The sequence below is a fragment of the Neofelis nebulosa genome, chromosome 7 (assembly GCF_028018385.1).
Source record: "Neofelis nebulosa isolate mNeoNeb1 chromosome 7, mNeoNeb1.pri, whole genome shotgun sequence".
Taxonomy (NCBI): Eukaryota; Metazoa; Chordata; class Mammalia; order Carnivora; family Felidae; genus Neofelis; species Neofelis nebulosa.
Genome location: NC_080788.1, coordinates 81593292 through 81608464, shown reverse-complemented (window position 1 = coordinate 81608464; position 15173 = coordinate 81593292). Strand labels below are relative to the sequence as shown.

The following is a 15173-nucleotide window of genomic DNA, read 5'->3' as shown; positions in this document are numbered from 1 at the left end:
CCCACAGTACTGCAGATGCTTTTGAGTTTTATATATTTTGGCCTGAATTTTCCAGGCTACAGCTGAAATTCTCCCCTTAAATTTACAGCCTATGACAGTGTTGACTTTTCTTACTGAGAATCTCAGCTCATGGATAAATTAGGCTTTGCAAATTTGGGAAAATGAAGCAAATTTTTGAGAAAAATTGTGGTTAATTTGTTAATGACACATTTGTGTAAATATGGTAGGAAAATAGTCACATAAACACCAGGGAAAGTTAATTGTAGCACTCTTATAAAAATCATGTGTACTTATTTCTTGGTTAACTTTTTAAGATAGTTAAATTGGAAAACAGTCATGTTTTATTCTGTGATTTGTTAAACTTTAATCTTAAATACCAAAATTTCCTTTTGTTTTAAGAGTACCTTCTGTGTCTTTGAGCTTACAGAACTTTGGTTGAGTGACCGAATACTCAATTTTATACTTAGATATAAAACATAGTGAATATCTGTTTCTCTACAGAAATTGTGAATGTATTAAGTATTTAAATCTTTTTAATATTTCTGGAGGGATGGCTTGGAAAATTGAAGACATTTAATTATTTGAGATTTTTATAACTAGAACTTCTTTCAAAAAGTCTGTTTTGTTAGTAAATTAGTTTTAAAGGCTGCTAGCAAGTCAGGCAGTAGCCAATAAATGAACCTATACTGCTGACATTAATTTATAGGGTCAGCAGGACAAAACTCTATCACAAGATAGCTGATCTGGGAGATAAGCTGCCCCTTATCCCTTCACGAATGATTAGTCAGTCTAGTTCAGCCTCTATTAGAATGACTGATCATGAAGTTGTAAGAGCAAAGGAAGATACAAAATTTAGCTACCAGGTTTATTTAAATTACAAAAGACATTAATTCCAAAATCACATCTACTTAATATTGTGAAATTTGCTGCTGTTTTAAATGCTGAAGATCAGCTTATATAATCTTCATAGAAGGTGTTGGGCAAGCTCTTGGTATAATTGTCTTAGGGATTTTGGAATTTTTGGCTTTTATGTCTGCATATTTTATTTTTGTTTTTAATGTTAGATGGAGTTGTTTCTGCTGGTCAATTCAGAGTACTTTCCTGAAATCTAACTTTAGCTTACAGATCTAATAGCATGAACACAGTAGTTTAAAAAAGGAGTTTAAATAGTACATATTGGAAAAAAACTAGTCATTTTGTCATTTTGCTTGAATTTAGCTACTGATAATGTAACTACTGCTTTTTTAGGAGACAACTAAATGCCAAACATTTACTGGGAACTTTATATATATAATTTCTAAAAATATATGGAACAAATGGCCAATTTAATTATTCTAGAAAAAGGTAACAGCATTATTGTTTAACTTGGTACCAAAGATATTCTTACCTAGTAATGAATTTTCTAAAATGTGCCTAAGCTAGAAATGTGTAGGAAATGAAAGTACTGCTTAAGGCATTTTTACCAAAATTGATTATAGCAGAAAATCTATAGATGTATTTGAATCACTTAGAAATCTAGGTCTAGGTAGTTATAATTCTAAGTAATGAGACTGAATTCTTGCCAAAGGTTTATTGTGATATAGGATAATTCAGTATCTGATAATTTGGCCTATAGACTGCATTTCATTGTTGTTTCTGCTTTTGCTGTATAAGGGAGTTTGATGCCCCAGTTAAATGTTTTTGAATACCTCTTTTTTTTTTTTAAGACTTCTCGAGTAGCACATTTTTCATACAGTTAAATAATTTTGCATTTTTCCTTATAGTCATCTCTGCATGTAATATTTACCATTCATCATAAACTGTAAGAAAATTTAAGGTAGAATAAAGAAAATCTCTAAAATAATAAAACCAAAACAAAATACATTAAAGCATGAAAAATAGCAGTGTATTGATTTTTCCAGATCCAGATTTTTCCAGATCTCTATTTTCCTGTTTTACTTTAGGAGGTGTTTTCTTTTCTTTTTTTATGTTTGTTTATTTTTGAGAGAAAGAGCATGTGCTAGAGCAGGGTAGGGGCAGAGAGAGAGAGGGAGACAGAGGATCCAAAGTGGCTCTGCACTGACAGCAGAGAGCCTGATGTGGGGCTTGAACTCACGAAACCATGAGATAAGGACCTGAGCTGGAACCAAGAGTCAGACACAACCTACTGAGCCACCCAGGCACCCCTGTATATGTGTCCTTTTTAAAGGAAAAATTTAGGTCAGTAATCTCTTTCTTAATGGTAGGAGGAGGAGGGGGCCAGTAAGCACAAACCTAATTACACATTTTAAAGGGTAAATTTTTAGAGTTTGTTATTTAAAAAAGTTGCAAATCACCTTGGACTTAGAGCTAAGACGTGAACATTAGAGTTCATAACCTCTTGTTTCAGTGGCAGTCTCCAACTTGATGCTTTCCTGTTGAATTCCATGTCATATTGCAAATATTTATAAAGACAGAATGTTTTCAGCCAGACCATTAAAAAAAAAACAAAAACAAAACGTAACCAGTCATTGGTAGATTTTCAGGCTTTTTGGTATTTTAAAGTGTACTTATTATTTTGAGAGAAAGAACGTGAGCGAGTGGGTGGGTAGGCACCCAAGCGGGTGTAGGGGCAGAGAGAGAGAGAGGAGAGAGAGAGAATCCCAAGCAGGCTCCTCACTGTCAGCACAGAGCCTGCTGCAGGGCTCAGTCCCACAAACCATGAGATCATGACCTGGCCAAAATCGAGAGTTGGATGCTAACCAGCTAAGCCACCCAGGCGCCCCTTTATTTTTATTTCTATTTTATTTTTATTTTTTAACGTTTTTATTTATTTTTGAGACAGAGACAGCATGAGCGGGAGAAGGGCAGAGAGAGAGAGGGAGACATAGAATCAGAAGCAGGCTACAGGCTCTGAGCTGTCAGCACAGAGCCTGGTGTGGGGCTCGAACTTGTGAACTTGGAGATCATGACCTGAGTTGAAGTTGGACGCTTAACTGACTAAGCCACCAGGTGCCCTGCCCCTTTATTTTTAAATGCTTATTTTATTTTAGAGAGCAAGCAGTTTGGGGAGGGGCAAAGAGAGAGGGGGACAGAATCTGAAGTGGGCTCTGCTCTGACAGCAGAGAGCCTGATGTGGAGCTAGACCTGACGAACTCTGAGATCATGACCTGAGCTGAAGTCAGATGCTTAACCGAATGACTTAATAGTGATCGTTCTAAATAAAGATTTAAAATATACAGTGACACCACTGACGTAAATGGGATCAATTATTGGGCTGTGATCTTTAGGTTTGATAAAACTGAAGAAAGGAAGAGTTTTTTTTGATATATGAGCTACTGGTTTCCTTGGTCCGTTGTGTCCATACAAAGGAGAATTAGTTCTAGAAGTATGAAAAGAACCTTGTTGTAAGATCCCATTGTGTAGACCTTAAGATTTCAAAAAAAGGAAATGCAATAATAAATAATACTAGTATTCTTAAGTTGCTTGATGAAATCTCTTAGGTTATCTGAGTATTTACTGTGATTACTGTATGCCCCAGTGATGGGTCGTTATGGAAAGTAGTAATACAGCTTAAAATAATTCTTTCAGGGGCACCTGGGGAGCTCAGGTGGTTAAATGTCCATCTTTAGCTCAGGTCATGATCTCGCAGTTCATGGGTTCAAGCCCTGCATCGGGCTCTGTGCTGACAGCTTGGAGCCTGGAACCTGCTTCAGATTTTGTGTCTCCCTCTCTCTTTGTCCCTCCCCACTCACGCTCTGTCTTTCTCAAAAATAAACATTAAAAAAAATTTTTTTAGTACTTCTTTTAGATAGATACATATGTAATGCTGAATGAACAATATAGCTTGCTGTATGTAAGTAAATATATGTATATAGAGAGAGATGGAGAAATGTAGTAATGTGTTTAATTAGAAATGGTTAAAAGTAGTTAATACTGCCCAGGCACTTCCTTTTACATGCCCCTAAATTTGTCAAAAGCTAATCAGCAATGTCTCTGCAAAAAGACTATATGTAATAATGCAGAATAATTTGTTACTATGTTAAAAATGATTTACTGGGGGCGCCTGGGTGGCGCAGTCGGTTAAGCGTCCGACTTCAGCCAGGTCACGATCTCACGGTCCGTGAGTTTGAGCCCCGCGTCAGGCTCTGGGCTGATGGCTCGGAGCCTGGAGCCTGTTTCCGATTCTGTGTCTCCCTCTCTCTCTGCCCCTCCCCCATTCATGCTCTGTCTCTCTCTGTCTCAAAAATTAAAAAAAAAAAAAAAAAAAAAAAAAAGTTGAAAAAAAAAATGATTTACTGGGCTTTTATTCAAGATTTGTGTTAATGAGTGTGTAATTGTGAGTGGGAGGAATTGTGGCATTTTGTTCTAACTTGTCTTATGAACAAATTATGAGATTAAAAGAAAAATATGCCCTTAAACAGGCTAAACATGCTTTGAGAAAATATTGTCTAATGAAAACATAATTTATTTTATAGTTCATTGCAGTTTCTGATATTACCAATAATTGCATACTAGGTATTGGTAGGAAGGATCAGTACTATAATCAATAAGCATAATCATTGCAAGATTAAATACTACTAGCATACCTGTGTATATTTTCTGTCAGATTCACTCTAGATTGGTTGCTCACTCACAGCTTCATTTTAGTAATGTCATCATTTAGGACCCTATTTGAGTCAAACTGTATAGTTTACTTTGATATTTTAGCTTGATTTGAGAAATACTAAAGACATTCTAAATAGAGATGAATTTTATTTTTGCAGTAGTGTATATTTAGGAGAAGTTGACTTGTATCTTACAATTATTTTCTGTAGTATTGGTGATGACCGACAAATTTCATTACACCTGTGATGCTTGTAGTGTATTAAGTTGATATCATCATTTTTCATAGGAACTTTTCAGAATTAATAATTAGCTTGAGTTTTTATATGATGTTTCTCTTTTGAATTTTATCATGAATTTTAAATGTGTTTTGATATGTTGAGTTGTTTTGTATTACAATGACATGTACTTTTCCTCCTCTTGCATTTTCAGATTAAAATTTTGCTTTCAAAGCATGTATGAAATAATGAGAATTATTGCTTATACTGTAACTGTTGGAGCAAAATATTTATAAAATAGTATAGTTATTCTGATTATGGCAGTTTTATTTTAATTGATCAAAGTAACAAATTTAAAGTTCTGTAGTTAGTTAATATAGAGTAGTTGTTTTTAGAAGTATGGTAAATAAAAGGAAAGTTAAAATAAAAAATTATAGTCAAAGCTTGAAAACTGGAAGGCATTCTGAACATCACATGGATTAACCTTTTATGGAAAGGAAGCTGACATTGTTGGTTGTAGAACTGCCCTTTTCCTAGAACATTGCTGTTCCTGGAGTAATCTGAGCAATGTAAGGCTTCATTTCGATAAACTTACAAACTCGATTGCAGACTAGAAACCATTTACATTTGAATGCTTACATTAATTTTTATCAGGGACTAGAATACCTAGCACTTCTAAGCAAATATGATCCAAAGCAAAAGGACTTAACAAGCTGTAACATTTAAAAAATAGTATAGTTATAATTGTACAAAAGTGAAAAGTGATTTAAATAGACAAAGCCTTTGTGCCCCCACGTCCCGTCCTGGAATAATATATCTAGTGCATATTTGATTTGTGGAAGATTATGTTGCAGTTTATAAATATGCAAATAAACATTTGTTTATTACTACTCAGTAATAGGATTTTTTGAGTGGAAGAAATAGGAGGGAAGTGGGAAAATAAAAATTAATTTTATTAATATTGTAACTGTTAAGTGCTTACATTTCCCCCACAATATTGTCTTGTACTGTATGATTTTTCAGCATTTAAGAAGCGGTTTTGTTCTTTATAGCTGAACCAATAACGTTTCCATCTGGAGGAGGCAAGTCATTTATTATGGGTTCTGATGATGTTTTGTTAAGTGTACTGGGCCTTGGAGACCTTGCAGACTTGACGGTAACAAATGATGCAGACTATAGTTATGATGTAAGTGCAGTTTTATTTTTAATTTTTTAATGATTTAATAGAAGGCTCCTTATTTTTTTTGGAAACACTTATAAAACAGAATTAATGTCAAGGTGCATGGAAAAGATAAGTTTAAGTGTGTCAGTATGTTGATTTGAAGTGATGTAGTTTTTCTTTTGTAACTACTTGCCTTGCGGTGTTTAAATTTTTCTTAGGTATTGTGGTGGATTAGCTAGAAGTTTGGGGTGATTGATTACCTTATAATATTGGTTGATAAGTATCTATCTTGAGTAGTCAACTCTCAATTATCTACTCAAATTAAGCCATATTGTGGTGTTAACAAGAGAAAAATAGGTAACCTGAATCACTTGCCTTCAGGATACTTCTTAAAAATTATGTTTTATTTTTAAACTTTTATTTTTTTAAGGATAATGTTAAAGTTAGCTTGCCATTTCCTGAACACTTACTTAGTCCTTCATTTGAGGGATGGGGAAAGGATGGAGATTGGATGGGAAGGATAGTGTTTAGAGGTGAAACTAGTCTTGAACTAAATTTTTTATAGACAATAAACACTCAATTGAGAGTTAACTATACTTGTTTAGATTTTGTATGAATGAATTTGCAGTTTTTCAGCAAATTAAATTTTTCCCTTTTATAACAAACTCCTTTTTTCTACATGTTATACTTATGTTTTACCTATATTAGCATGCTTTTAGAGACATCAGCCTTGGTGGGCTGGATTATTATTCTCATTTATATTTTCAAAGTATATAAGCAACTAAATTCTAGTAAACTTTTGACTACTTTAGAAGTGGTTTCACAGCCTATCTTTACAGATGGAGAAATGAAGGTAAAAAGATTAACCTCGTACCAATATCAACAATGATAATAAAGATAAGATGACAATATTCTTTAAGTGTCTTTAGTTCAGACTTTTGGAAAGTATCTTAATCTGCTGCCTTTAAAATTTTCACATGCTAATTTTCCAAATGACAACTGTATTATTAATACTGTTCTCTTGGATTTTTGGTAGTAATTTATATAATTTTTATTGTTTCCATGTAAAACATTGCAGCATGGTAATTTTTTTGTTCTCATCTCACATTTAATAGGACCTTTGGGTTTAGCCTGATGATTAGGTAAAACAGATTAAGAAACTCTTCATTTGATATAGGTATTTGAAAGCTAATTGAAGTTATTCTTCTTAGTATCATTTGTTAAATGATAAAGATTGGTTATCAAGTTTTTAAGGTACATTAAATTTCCACTGGACATTTTATCAAAGCAGTTTAATATGTATATTTTAAACACGCCAAAACACACGAAACTCCACATTCCTATGAATTTACTACTTTTACCACTTAATATTGGACTCTTTCTTTGTAGTTGCCTGCCAATAAAGATGCCTTTCGAAAGACATGGAATCCCAAGTATACACTACGTAGCCATTTCGATGGAGTACGGGCATTAGCTTTTCATCCTGTAGAACCTGTGCTGGTTACTGCCTCTGAGGACCATACTCTGAAACTTTGGAACTTGCAAAAAACAGTTCCTGCCAAAAAGCAAGTATTTTCATATTAGCCTGTCTTTTTTTTTTTTCTTCCAAATTTGCTAATAATTATAAGCAATTATTCTTCTTTGTCATCCTATTTATGCATTCATTTGATCTTACCTAATGATTCCTGAATGTCAGCCAGTGATTTGAAGTTATTTAATTACCTTCTCCTCCCCCACCCTTGTGTTCTCCTCCCCCACCCTTGTGTTCTCCTCTTTTAGGAGTGCCTCTTTAGATGTAGAGCCTATCTACACATTTAGGGCCCACATGTAAGTTTTATTGAATTTGTATTTAAATTAACAGCCACAGTTATTGTTCACTATTTTTTATCAATCTTCAAACCTTGTAATTTTCTCATAATGTTTGCTTTTTATTAGAAAATATATTAGTTGGGTAATATTTTGATTAATAATTGTATTAGTGAGAATATAATCAGTACTATTCAAGTTTACACGTTTATTTTAAACAGTTTTTAGATATCATGTAAATTTAGAGGTTGGGGGAGTATGGATTTGAGTTTCTTCTTAGGCTTCATAAGTAATTTTTTCCTTCTTTTCCTATAATAGTGGTCCTGTTCTATCACTAGCTATTAGTTCTAATGGAGAACAGTGTTTTAGTGGTGGTATAGATGCAACCATCCAGTGGTGGAATATGCCTAGCCCTAACGTGGATCCATATGATACATATGGTAAGTAAAAGACTTGAAACATTTTTTAAGTGAATGGAGCTGACAAAATATTATTATAAGCTTGTTTAAACATGTATCGGTCTCCTCTTTTAGCTTTCATTTAATTTGCTTTGTTAAAGAGAAAAATTAAGAAATATTGTGCCACGGAATATTTAAGCCTGTGAATTGGTACTTTATTGTGTCTGAAAATAAAAAACTATGTTTTTTAAAACGTCAGTTTTAGGGGCGCCTGGGTGGCGCAGTCGGTTAAGCGTCCGACTTCAGCCAGGTCACGATCTCGCGGTCCGTGAGTTCGAGCCCCGCATCAGGCTCTGGGCCGATGGCTCGGAGCCTGGAGCCTGTTTCCGATTCTGTGTCTCCCTCTCTCTCTGCCCCTCCCCCGTTCATGCTCTGTCTATCTCTGTCCCAAAAATAAATAAAAAACGTTGGAAAAAAAAATTAAAAAAAAAAAAAGTCAGTTTTAGTACTAGCTAACAAAAAGGAAGAGAATAAAATTTAATAAAAAGAATAATATATTAAACTATTTTAATCTATTAAAAAATAGTTTATGTAGTTCAAAACTATTGGCAGAAGACAATAGAAACTAATAGGCACATTCGTTGTGTAAATCAGGACAATTTTTTAGAGGACAAAAAATTTCTTAATTAAAAAAAAACCTTTTACTCATAAATGTCACTTTAGAATATGTCCCACAGAAATACCTGTATATGTATTCAAATATATTTATAAGGGCAGTGTTTGCAATTACAAAAAAAATAAAATTAAATGAATATTTATTAGTTTGAGAATGGCTAAATAAACAATGGTCTACTTAATGTTTGGTTCATTCAAAAAGAATTCAAGAGCTCCTTGGTCTTTTTATTTAACATACACTTGGTGCCTTAATTTGCCAAGTAGAGTGTTAAGTACTACATCAAGAAATAAGAATTAGTCCAATGGAAAAGACAGACATTAAGTAAATAAATAAGGGGGTGGAGTCTGTGGTTAAAAATTACGGTAAGTGGTATGAAGATACAGTACTATGAAAGAGTGACAGAATCTTGAGATGTAGTCCAAAATAGTGACATTTAAGCCAAGGAGAATAGCTTAGGGGTGGGAGAAGTGGAGAAAAGAATACTAATGTAAAGTTCTAATGTAATGCTCTAGTAGAGTAGGTGAGAGATGATGTTTCCAAGATCATAGTGGCGATAAACCAGTTGGTAGCAAAGCAGTTGGTGAAAAATGAATTTATGATATATTGGGGAGGTAAGGTAGAATAAGCAGAATCTACTGAAAAATTGGATTGAGTAGAGAAATTGATGGATAAGTGATTCTTGATTTTGTTATTTTTTAAAACAGCTTTATTGACATTCACATATGATAAAATTCACCCTTGTTAAGTATACAGTTCAGTGGTTTTTACTATATTCACAGGGTTATGCGGCCATTACCACTATCTAATTCAGAACATTTTTACCACCACTCTGTATTTTTTGACGTATGACATGAGTATATAATGGTAACATATTGAAATGGGGGCGGAACAGTTGTAAGAAGATTAAAGATGGTGAGTTCGGTTTTTAGGCATGTTAAGAAATGGCATATCAAGTAATTATTATCAAGATATTAATACAGGGAGAGCATGTTGTGTAGGGCATGAAAACAAGGCAAAGTCCTGAGCAACTCTGACATTGGGAGAGTGACTACAGCAGGAGAACCAACAAAGGAAACTGAGGAAGGAAGAGGTGCAGGACAATGGGATCTTGGAAGCATACCAAAAGAAAAAGCCATTTTGAGAAGAAGGAAGCATTCTGCACTTTGAAATGTTGCTGAGAAGTATAATAATAAGAGGATAGAAAGGTTCCTTTTTGTAAGTGTCAAATAGGTCACCCAGGTTTTAGCTGGCTGGAGGTTGGATACTGGGATTAAGACCAGAAGGTAAAGGGACCTCTGGGCAACTTTTCAGGGCACACTCTGAATGAAAAGCAGTGTGATGAGAGTAACAAAGAAATCTTCAAAGAAAGAAAAATTTTTTAAACTTGCTAGAAGAGAATTCATCATTGGTGATTTTAGCAAGGATTGTTTTGGTGTAGTGATGGTATCAGAAACCAGATTAGACTGATTGAGAGAGTGAATGAGAGATAAAAAGCATAATTATTTAATATGCCTTTCGTGTTGGTCTCTTGGAATGGTGATGTAAGGTTAAGGTTTTTCTTTAAGTCAGGAGATTCTGGAGCATATTTGTTTGCTGTGGTAATGATCCCAAGAAGAAGGAGAATTATTGTATAGTAGGGAAACTGTCATCATGAAAGCAACTTAGTGAGTTGAATGGAATCCAGAATATACATGATAGAATTAGCCTTTGATAAGAAGGAGAACAATTCCTGGGGTGCCTGGGTGGCTCAATCCAACTTCAGTTTAGGTCATAATCTCACAATTCCTGAGTGCGCTGACAGCAGAGAGCCCACTTTGGATCCTCTGTCACCCTCTCTCTCTTCCCCCTCCCTCTCTTCCCCCTCCCTTCTCTCTTTCTCATTCAAAAATAAGCAAACATTTTTTTAAAAAAAAGGAAAATTCCTTACTTCCTATATGGAAGCAAGGAGAAGATGGCTTTAGACACTAGTAGATTGGGTGGTGGAAAGATGGGGGAGAGGTTCTTCAGTGTTCTATTTTCTCAGTGAAGTAGATAATCATTCATGAGGAAGGGAGGTTGGGAACTATGAGAATTCTGGAGATAATAAGAAATAGCTGTGGAGGGGTTCCTGAGTGGCTCAGTCAGTTAAGCATCTGACTTTTGGGTTTGGCTCAGGTCATGATCTCATGGTTCATGGGTTTGAGCCCCTCATCCAGCTCTGTGCTGACAGTGCGCAGCCTGCTTAGGATTCTCTGTCGCCCTCTGTCTGCAGATAGGAAATGTCTCCCCTGTTTGTGCTCTCGCTCTCTCTCTCAAAATAAACATTAAAAAAAAATTTTTTTAAATAGCCGTGGAAAGTGGAAGTTTACTAGAGATACAGGATTGTAGGACAGATTGTGTACAGTGTTATTTTCAGCTACCATGTCCATCAAATGATGACAAAATGTAGTTATGTCCATACCGTGGATATTACTCAGCATTAAGAAAGTACTGACATGTTACAGCATGAATGAACCTTAGGAACATTATGCTAAGTGTAAGAAGCCAGTCACAAAAGGCTGTTTGTATGAAATGTCCATAATAAACAAACTTCTAGAAACAAAGTAGATTAGTGGTTACATAGGGCTGTGGAAAGCAGGGAGAATTGGGATGGGGAAGGCGTGGCTAATGAGTGATGAAAGTGTCCTAAAATTGAGGTGCTGATGATTGAATAACTCTGTGAAGATACTAAAAACCACTGAATTGTACACTTTAAATTGGTGAATTATATGGTATGGGAATTATATCTCATTAAAGCTGTTTGTTAAAAAGTGTATGTTCTTCATAAGCTAGAGTATATTATGCTAAGCGAAATAAGTCAGAAAGATAAATACCATATGATTTCACCATGTAGAATTTAAGAAACAAAACAGATGAACATAGGGGAAGGGGGGGGGGGGGAAGAAAGGAAAGCAAATCTGAAAATAGACTCTTAACTGTAGAGAACAAATAGGGTTGATGGAGGGCAGGTAGGCATTAAGGAGGGCCCTTGTTCTGCTCCTGAAACTAATATTACACTGTATGTTAACTAAGTAGAATTTAAATAAAAACTTAAAATTAAATAAACTCAAGACAAAATAAAAGCATAGAAAATTGCAAAAATACAGGACAGTATTGTGGGGGAGATAAAAATAACCCATAATTCCACAACTTAGTGATGACCATTGTGTACACTTTGGTTATCTTCTTAGGGCCATTATATGTAGTCTTTTATACATAATTATATGGTAAGTTATCTTTATCCAAAACATTTCTTTCCAACTGTTTTAAGCTAATTTTTGTTTGTTTGTTGTTTCTTCCCAGAGCCAAATGTTCTAGCTGGCACTTTAGTTGCACATACAGATGCTGTCTGGGGTCTTGCTTATAGTGGCATAAAAAATCAATTACTGTCTTGTTCAGCAGATGGCACTATTAGGTTATGGAATCCACAAGAAAAATTGCCATGTATTTGCACTTACAATGGAGACAAGGGTGAGTATATTTTGCCCTATAAAAAAGTTATCTTTTTAATAATTTGGAAAGATACAAACAACAAAGCAATTGATTTACTATTTCTTTGCTACTCCAAGAGATGTATTGAAAGAATTTTATAAAGCTTGTGATACTCTTTTTACTCCTGGTCATTTCTTATAAACAAGAAAGGTGCTTTACAAGTACATCCTATAGCTTGGTGCCTTTTGACCTTTTCAGGACATATCCTATTTAAAAAATAAAACTCTTTGTAATAGTGCAGTAGACAAATGAGGCCGCTTATAGGAACAACTTGAAACCCTCCACCAATTCCAGGTGGCTGCCCACAAAGACTAAAGGGATCCCAGTCTTAAGCATAGCTAATACCAAAGCACATTGGTTGAGAAGTCTAATAATCATTGAAATAGTAACCTTAAGTGGGAAGTACAAACTGAGTTAGTTACTTGTACAGTTTCAAATATTTTCCTGTCAATAAAGCTTTAGGCAATTTGCTTTGTGATAACGTTTATTTATGTACATATGTTTATGTATTAGCATTACTCATATTTGAGTCACTTTATTTTTAAAAATCAGACCTTTAAAACTATGTTGTATTTTAGATGAATCATATATGCTTAATTTTGTTAAGTCTCTTCAATACATTAGTGATTCTACTAATTTTTCAATTACCCAGGCTTTTGAGGTAAAAATTGATTTAGATATTTGTTTCTTACTTCATCTGGGTAATTAATTGCTTGACTCTGGATTTCACCTAATTGTGCATTAATCTGGCCCATTGACTTCAATAAAGAGAGAAATTGGTGCTCTGGACATGGCAGGATAGTAACGCATTGGCAGATTCCAGACTCTAAGCTTTATGTTCACAGATCCAAAAATTCAATCTGTATGAGGTACATGATGAGGCTTATAGGTCTCAAACAGGTGTATTCTCCCACAACAGTGATGTGAGAATGCTAATTTATCATTTTACGGTAAAAAATAATGTTGGCAAGTCGGCCAGCAGACTCACCTTGTATTTTTTTTCTTTCTTAGCAGAAAATGCATAAGAGAATTAACTTCTGCACATATCTCCTCTTAACTTTTGAGCCCTCTGTTTTTCTTATGATGTTAAACAGAATATTATAACAACTTAAAATAATTAAGGGAAAATTACCTGTTGTATCTCACTATCCTAATATAATCACTCTCGTTTTCATTATTAACATTATTTCAAAAATACTTGAGAAAAGCAGGGATTTCTAAATTGTTTTTACTTTGTGTCTCTTTGGGGATCCTTTTCAGAGCATGGAATCCCTACATCAGTTGACTTTATAGGCTGTGATCCAGCTCATATGGTGACCTCTTTCAACACTGGTAGTACAGTAATTTATGATTTAGAAACATCACAATCATTGGTGATGCTATCCTCACAGATAGATTCTGGTAAGTTTTCATAAGTTTCTTTGAAACCTTACAAGATTATTAAATAATAACAATAATCTTTTAATTTTCACATTTTGACTGTTTGAATTTATGATGAAAAAATAGTTTTAATGCGTTGTAGTTGTACTCATTTACATTGTTTTCTGCTGTTTTCTCAAATTATGCTTAAAAGCTTAGAGAGTATAGGGGACAGAGAGTAGAGCAACACAAATGCAAAAGGGGAGTTTATTTTATTTTATTTTATTTTATTTTATTTATTTTATTTTATTAAGTTTATCTTATTTTATTTAAGTTTATTTAAGTTTATTTATTTATTTTGAGAGAGAGAGCACAAGTGGAGGAACAGAGAGAGGGGGATACAGAGAGAATCCCAAGCAGACTCCTCACCATCATCATAGAGCCCGATGTGGGGCTCAAGCTCATGAACTGTGAGATCGTGACCCGAGTCAAAATCAAGAGTTAGATGCTTAACCGACTGAGCCACCCAGGCGCCCCGAGGGAAATAATTTTTTAAAAAATTAAAAAAAAAATTTTTTTTTTTAACGTTTATTTATTTTTGAGACCGAGACAGAGCATGAACGGGGGAGGAGCAGAGAGAGAAGGAGACACAGAATTGGAAGCAGGCTCCAGGCTCTGAGCCATCAGCCCAGAGCCTGACGCGGGGCTCGAACTCACGGACCGTGAGATCGTGACCTGAGCTGAAGTTGGAGGCTTAACCGACTGAGCCACCCAGGCGCCCCTAAAATTTTTAATGGAAATACATATAAAAGTAGAGAATATAAGCCTGAGGAATTCATTATCCAGCTCCAGTAATTACATCTGAATGGCCATTGTTTAGAAAGTGGTATGTGTTTTTCAGTTTATTTAAATAGGGATCCAGATAAGGCCTATGCATTGTAATTGGTTGATAAGTCTCAGGTTTCTTCCTATCTGTAGGTTCTCTGTCCATCTCTTTTATTTCCTTTGGGGTTTTTAATTGAAGAAATTGGATAGTTTGTCCTATAGAATCTCCACGGTGTGAATTTTGCTGTTTGCATCCTTGTGGTATCATTTAAGGTGCTTTCTCTTTTCATTTCATTTCTGTAAATAGTTTATACATCTAGAAGCTTATTCAAACTCAGGTTTAATGTTTTTATTTGTCTTCATTTTAAAGTTTTTAAAGGTTCTTGGCAAGACTATTTCATAGTAATTTGTGAACTTTTATTGGAAGTAAATATTGTCTGGTTGTTTATATTTTTCTTACGTTTTCAATCTTGATTATTGCATAGGTCCATAATTCTCTTGAAAAATGATTTTCTAATACTTTCATTTCTTTTCCACTTATTAGCTAGAATCTGTCTATAAAAGGGAACACCCCTTATCAGTAATTTGGTTACCCTGGAGTTAGTGATTATAAGTGAAGGGGAAGGTCAGTTGTTGATCCCCCCACCTTTATCAGT

The 15173-nt window shown here is 34.5% G+C and overlaps 1 protein-coding gene across 5 annotated transcripts in view; it reads left to right on the top strand.

Annotated features, from left to right (window-relative positions):
• The window catches only part of STRN3 (striatin 3), a 106937-nt gene that overhangs the window by 80509 nt on the left and 11255 nt on the right, over positions 1 to 15173 (top strand). For 4 of the 5 annotated variants that reach the window (XM_058738746.1, XM_058738747.1, XM_058738749.1 and 1 more), the window contains 6 exons: positions 5834 to 5967; positions 7333 to 7508; positions 7723 to 7770; positions 8068 to 8189; positions 12145 to 12312; positions 13594 to 13734. In XM_058738746.1, the coding sequence (XP_058594729.1) occupies positions 5834 to 5967; positions 7333 to 7508; positions 7723 to 7770; positions 8068 to 8189; positions 12145 to 12312; positions 13594 to 13734 (789 nt within the window). Of the gene's footprint in view, positions 1 to 706; positions 842 to 5831; positions 5968 to 7332; positions 7509 to 7722; positions 7771 to 8067; positions 8190 to 12144; positions 12313 to 13593; positions 13735 to 15173 lie in introns of all 5 variants that reach the window. The other variant, XM_058738750.1, reaches the window with a different exon arrangement.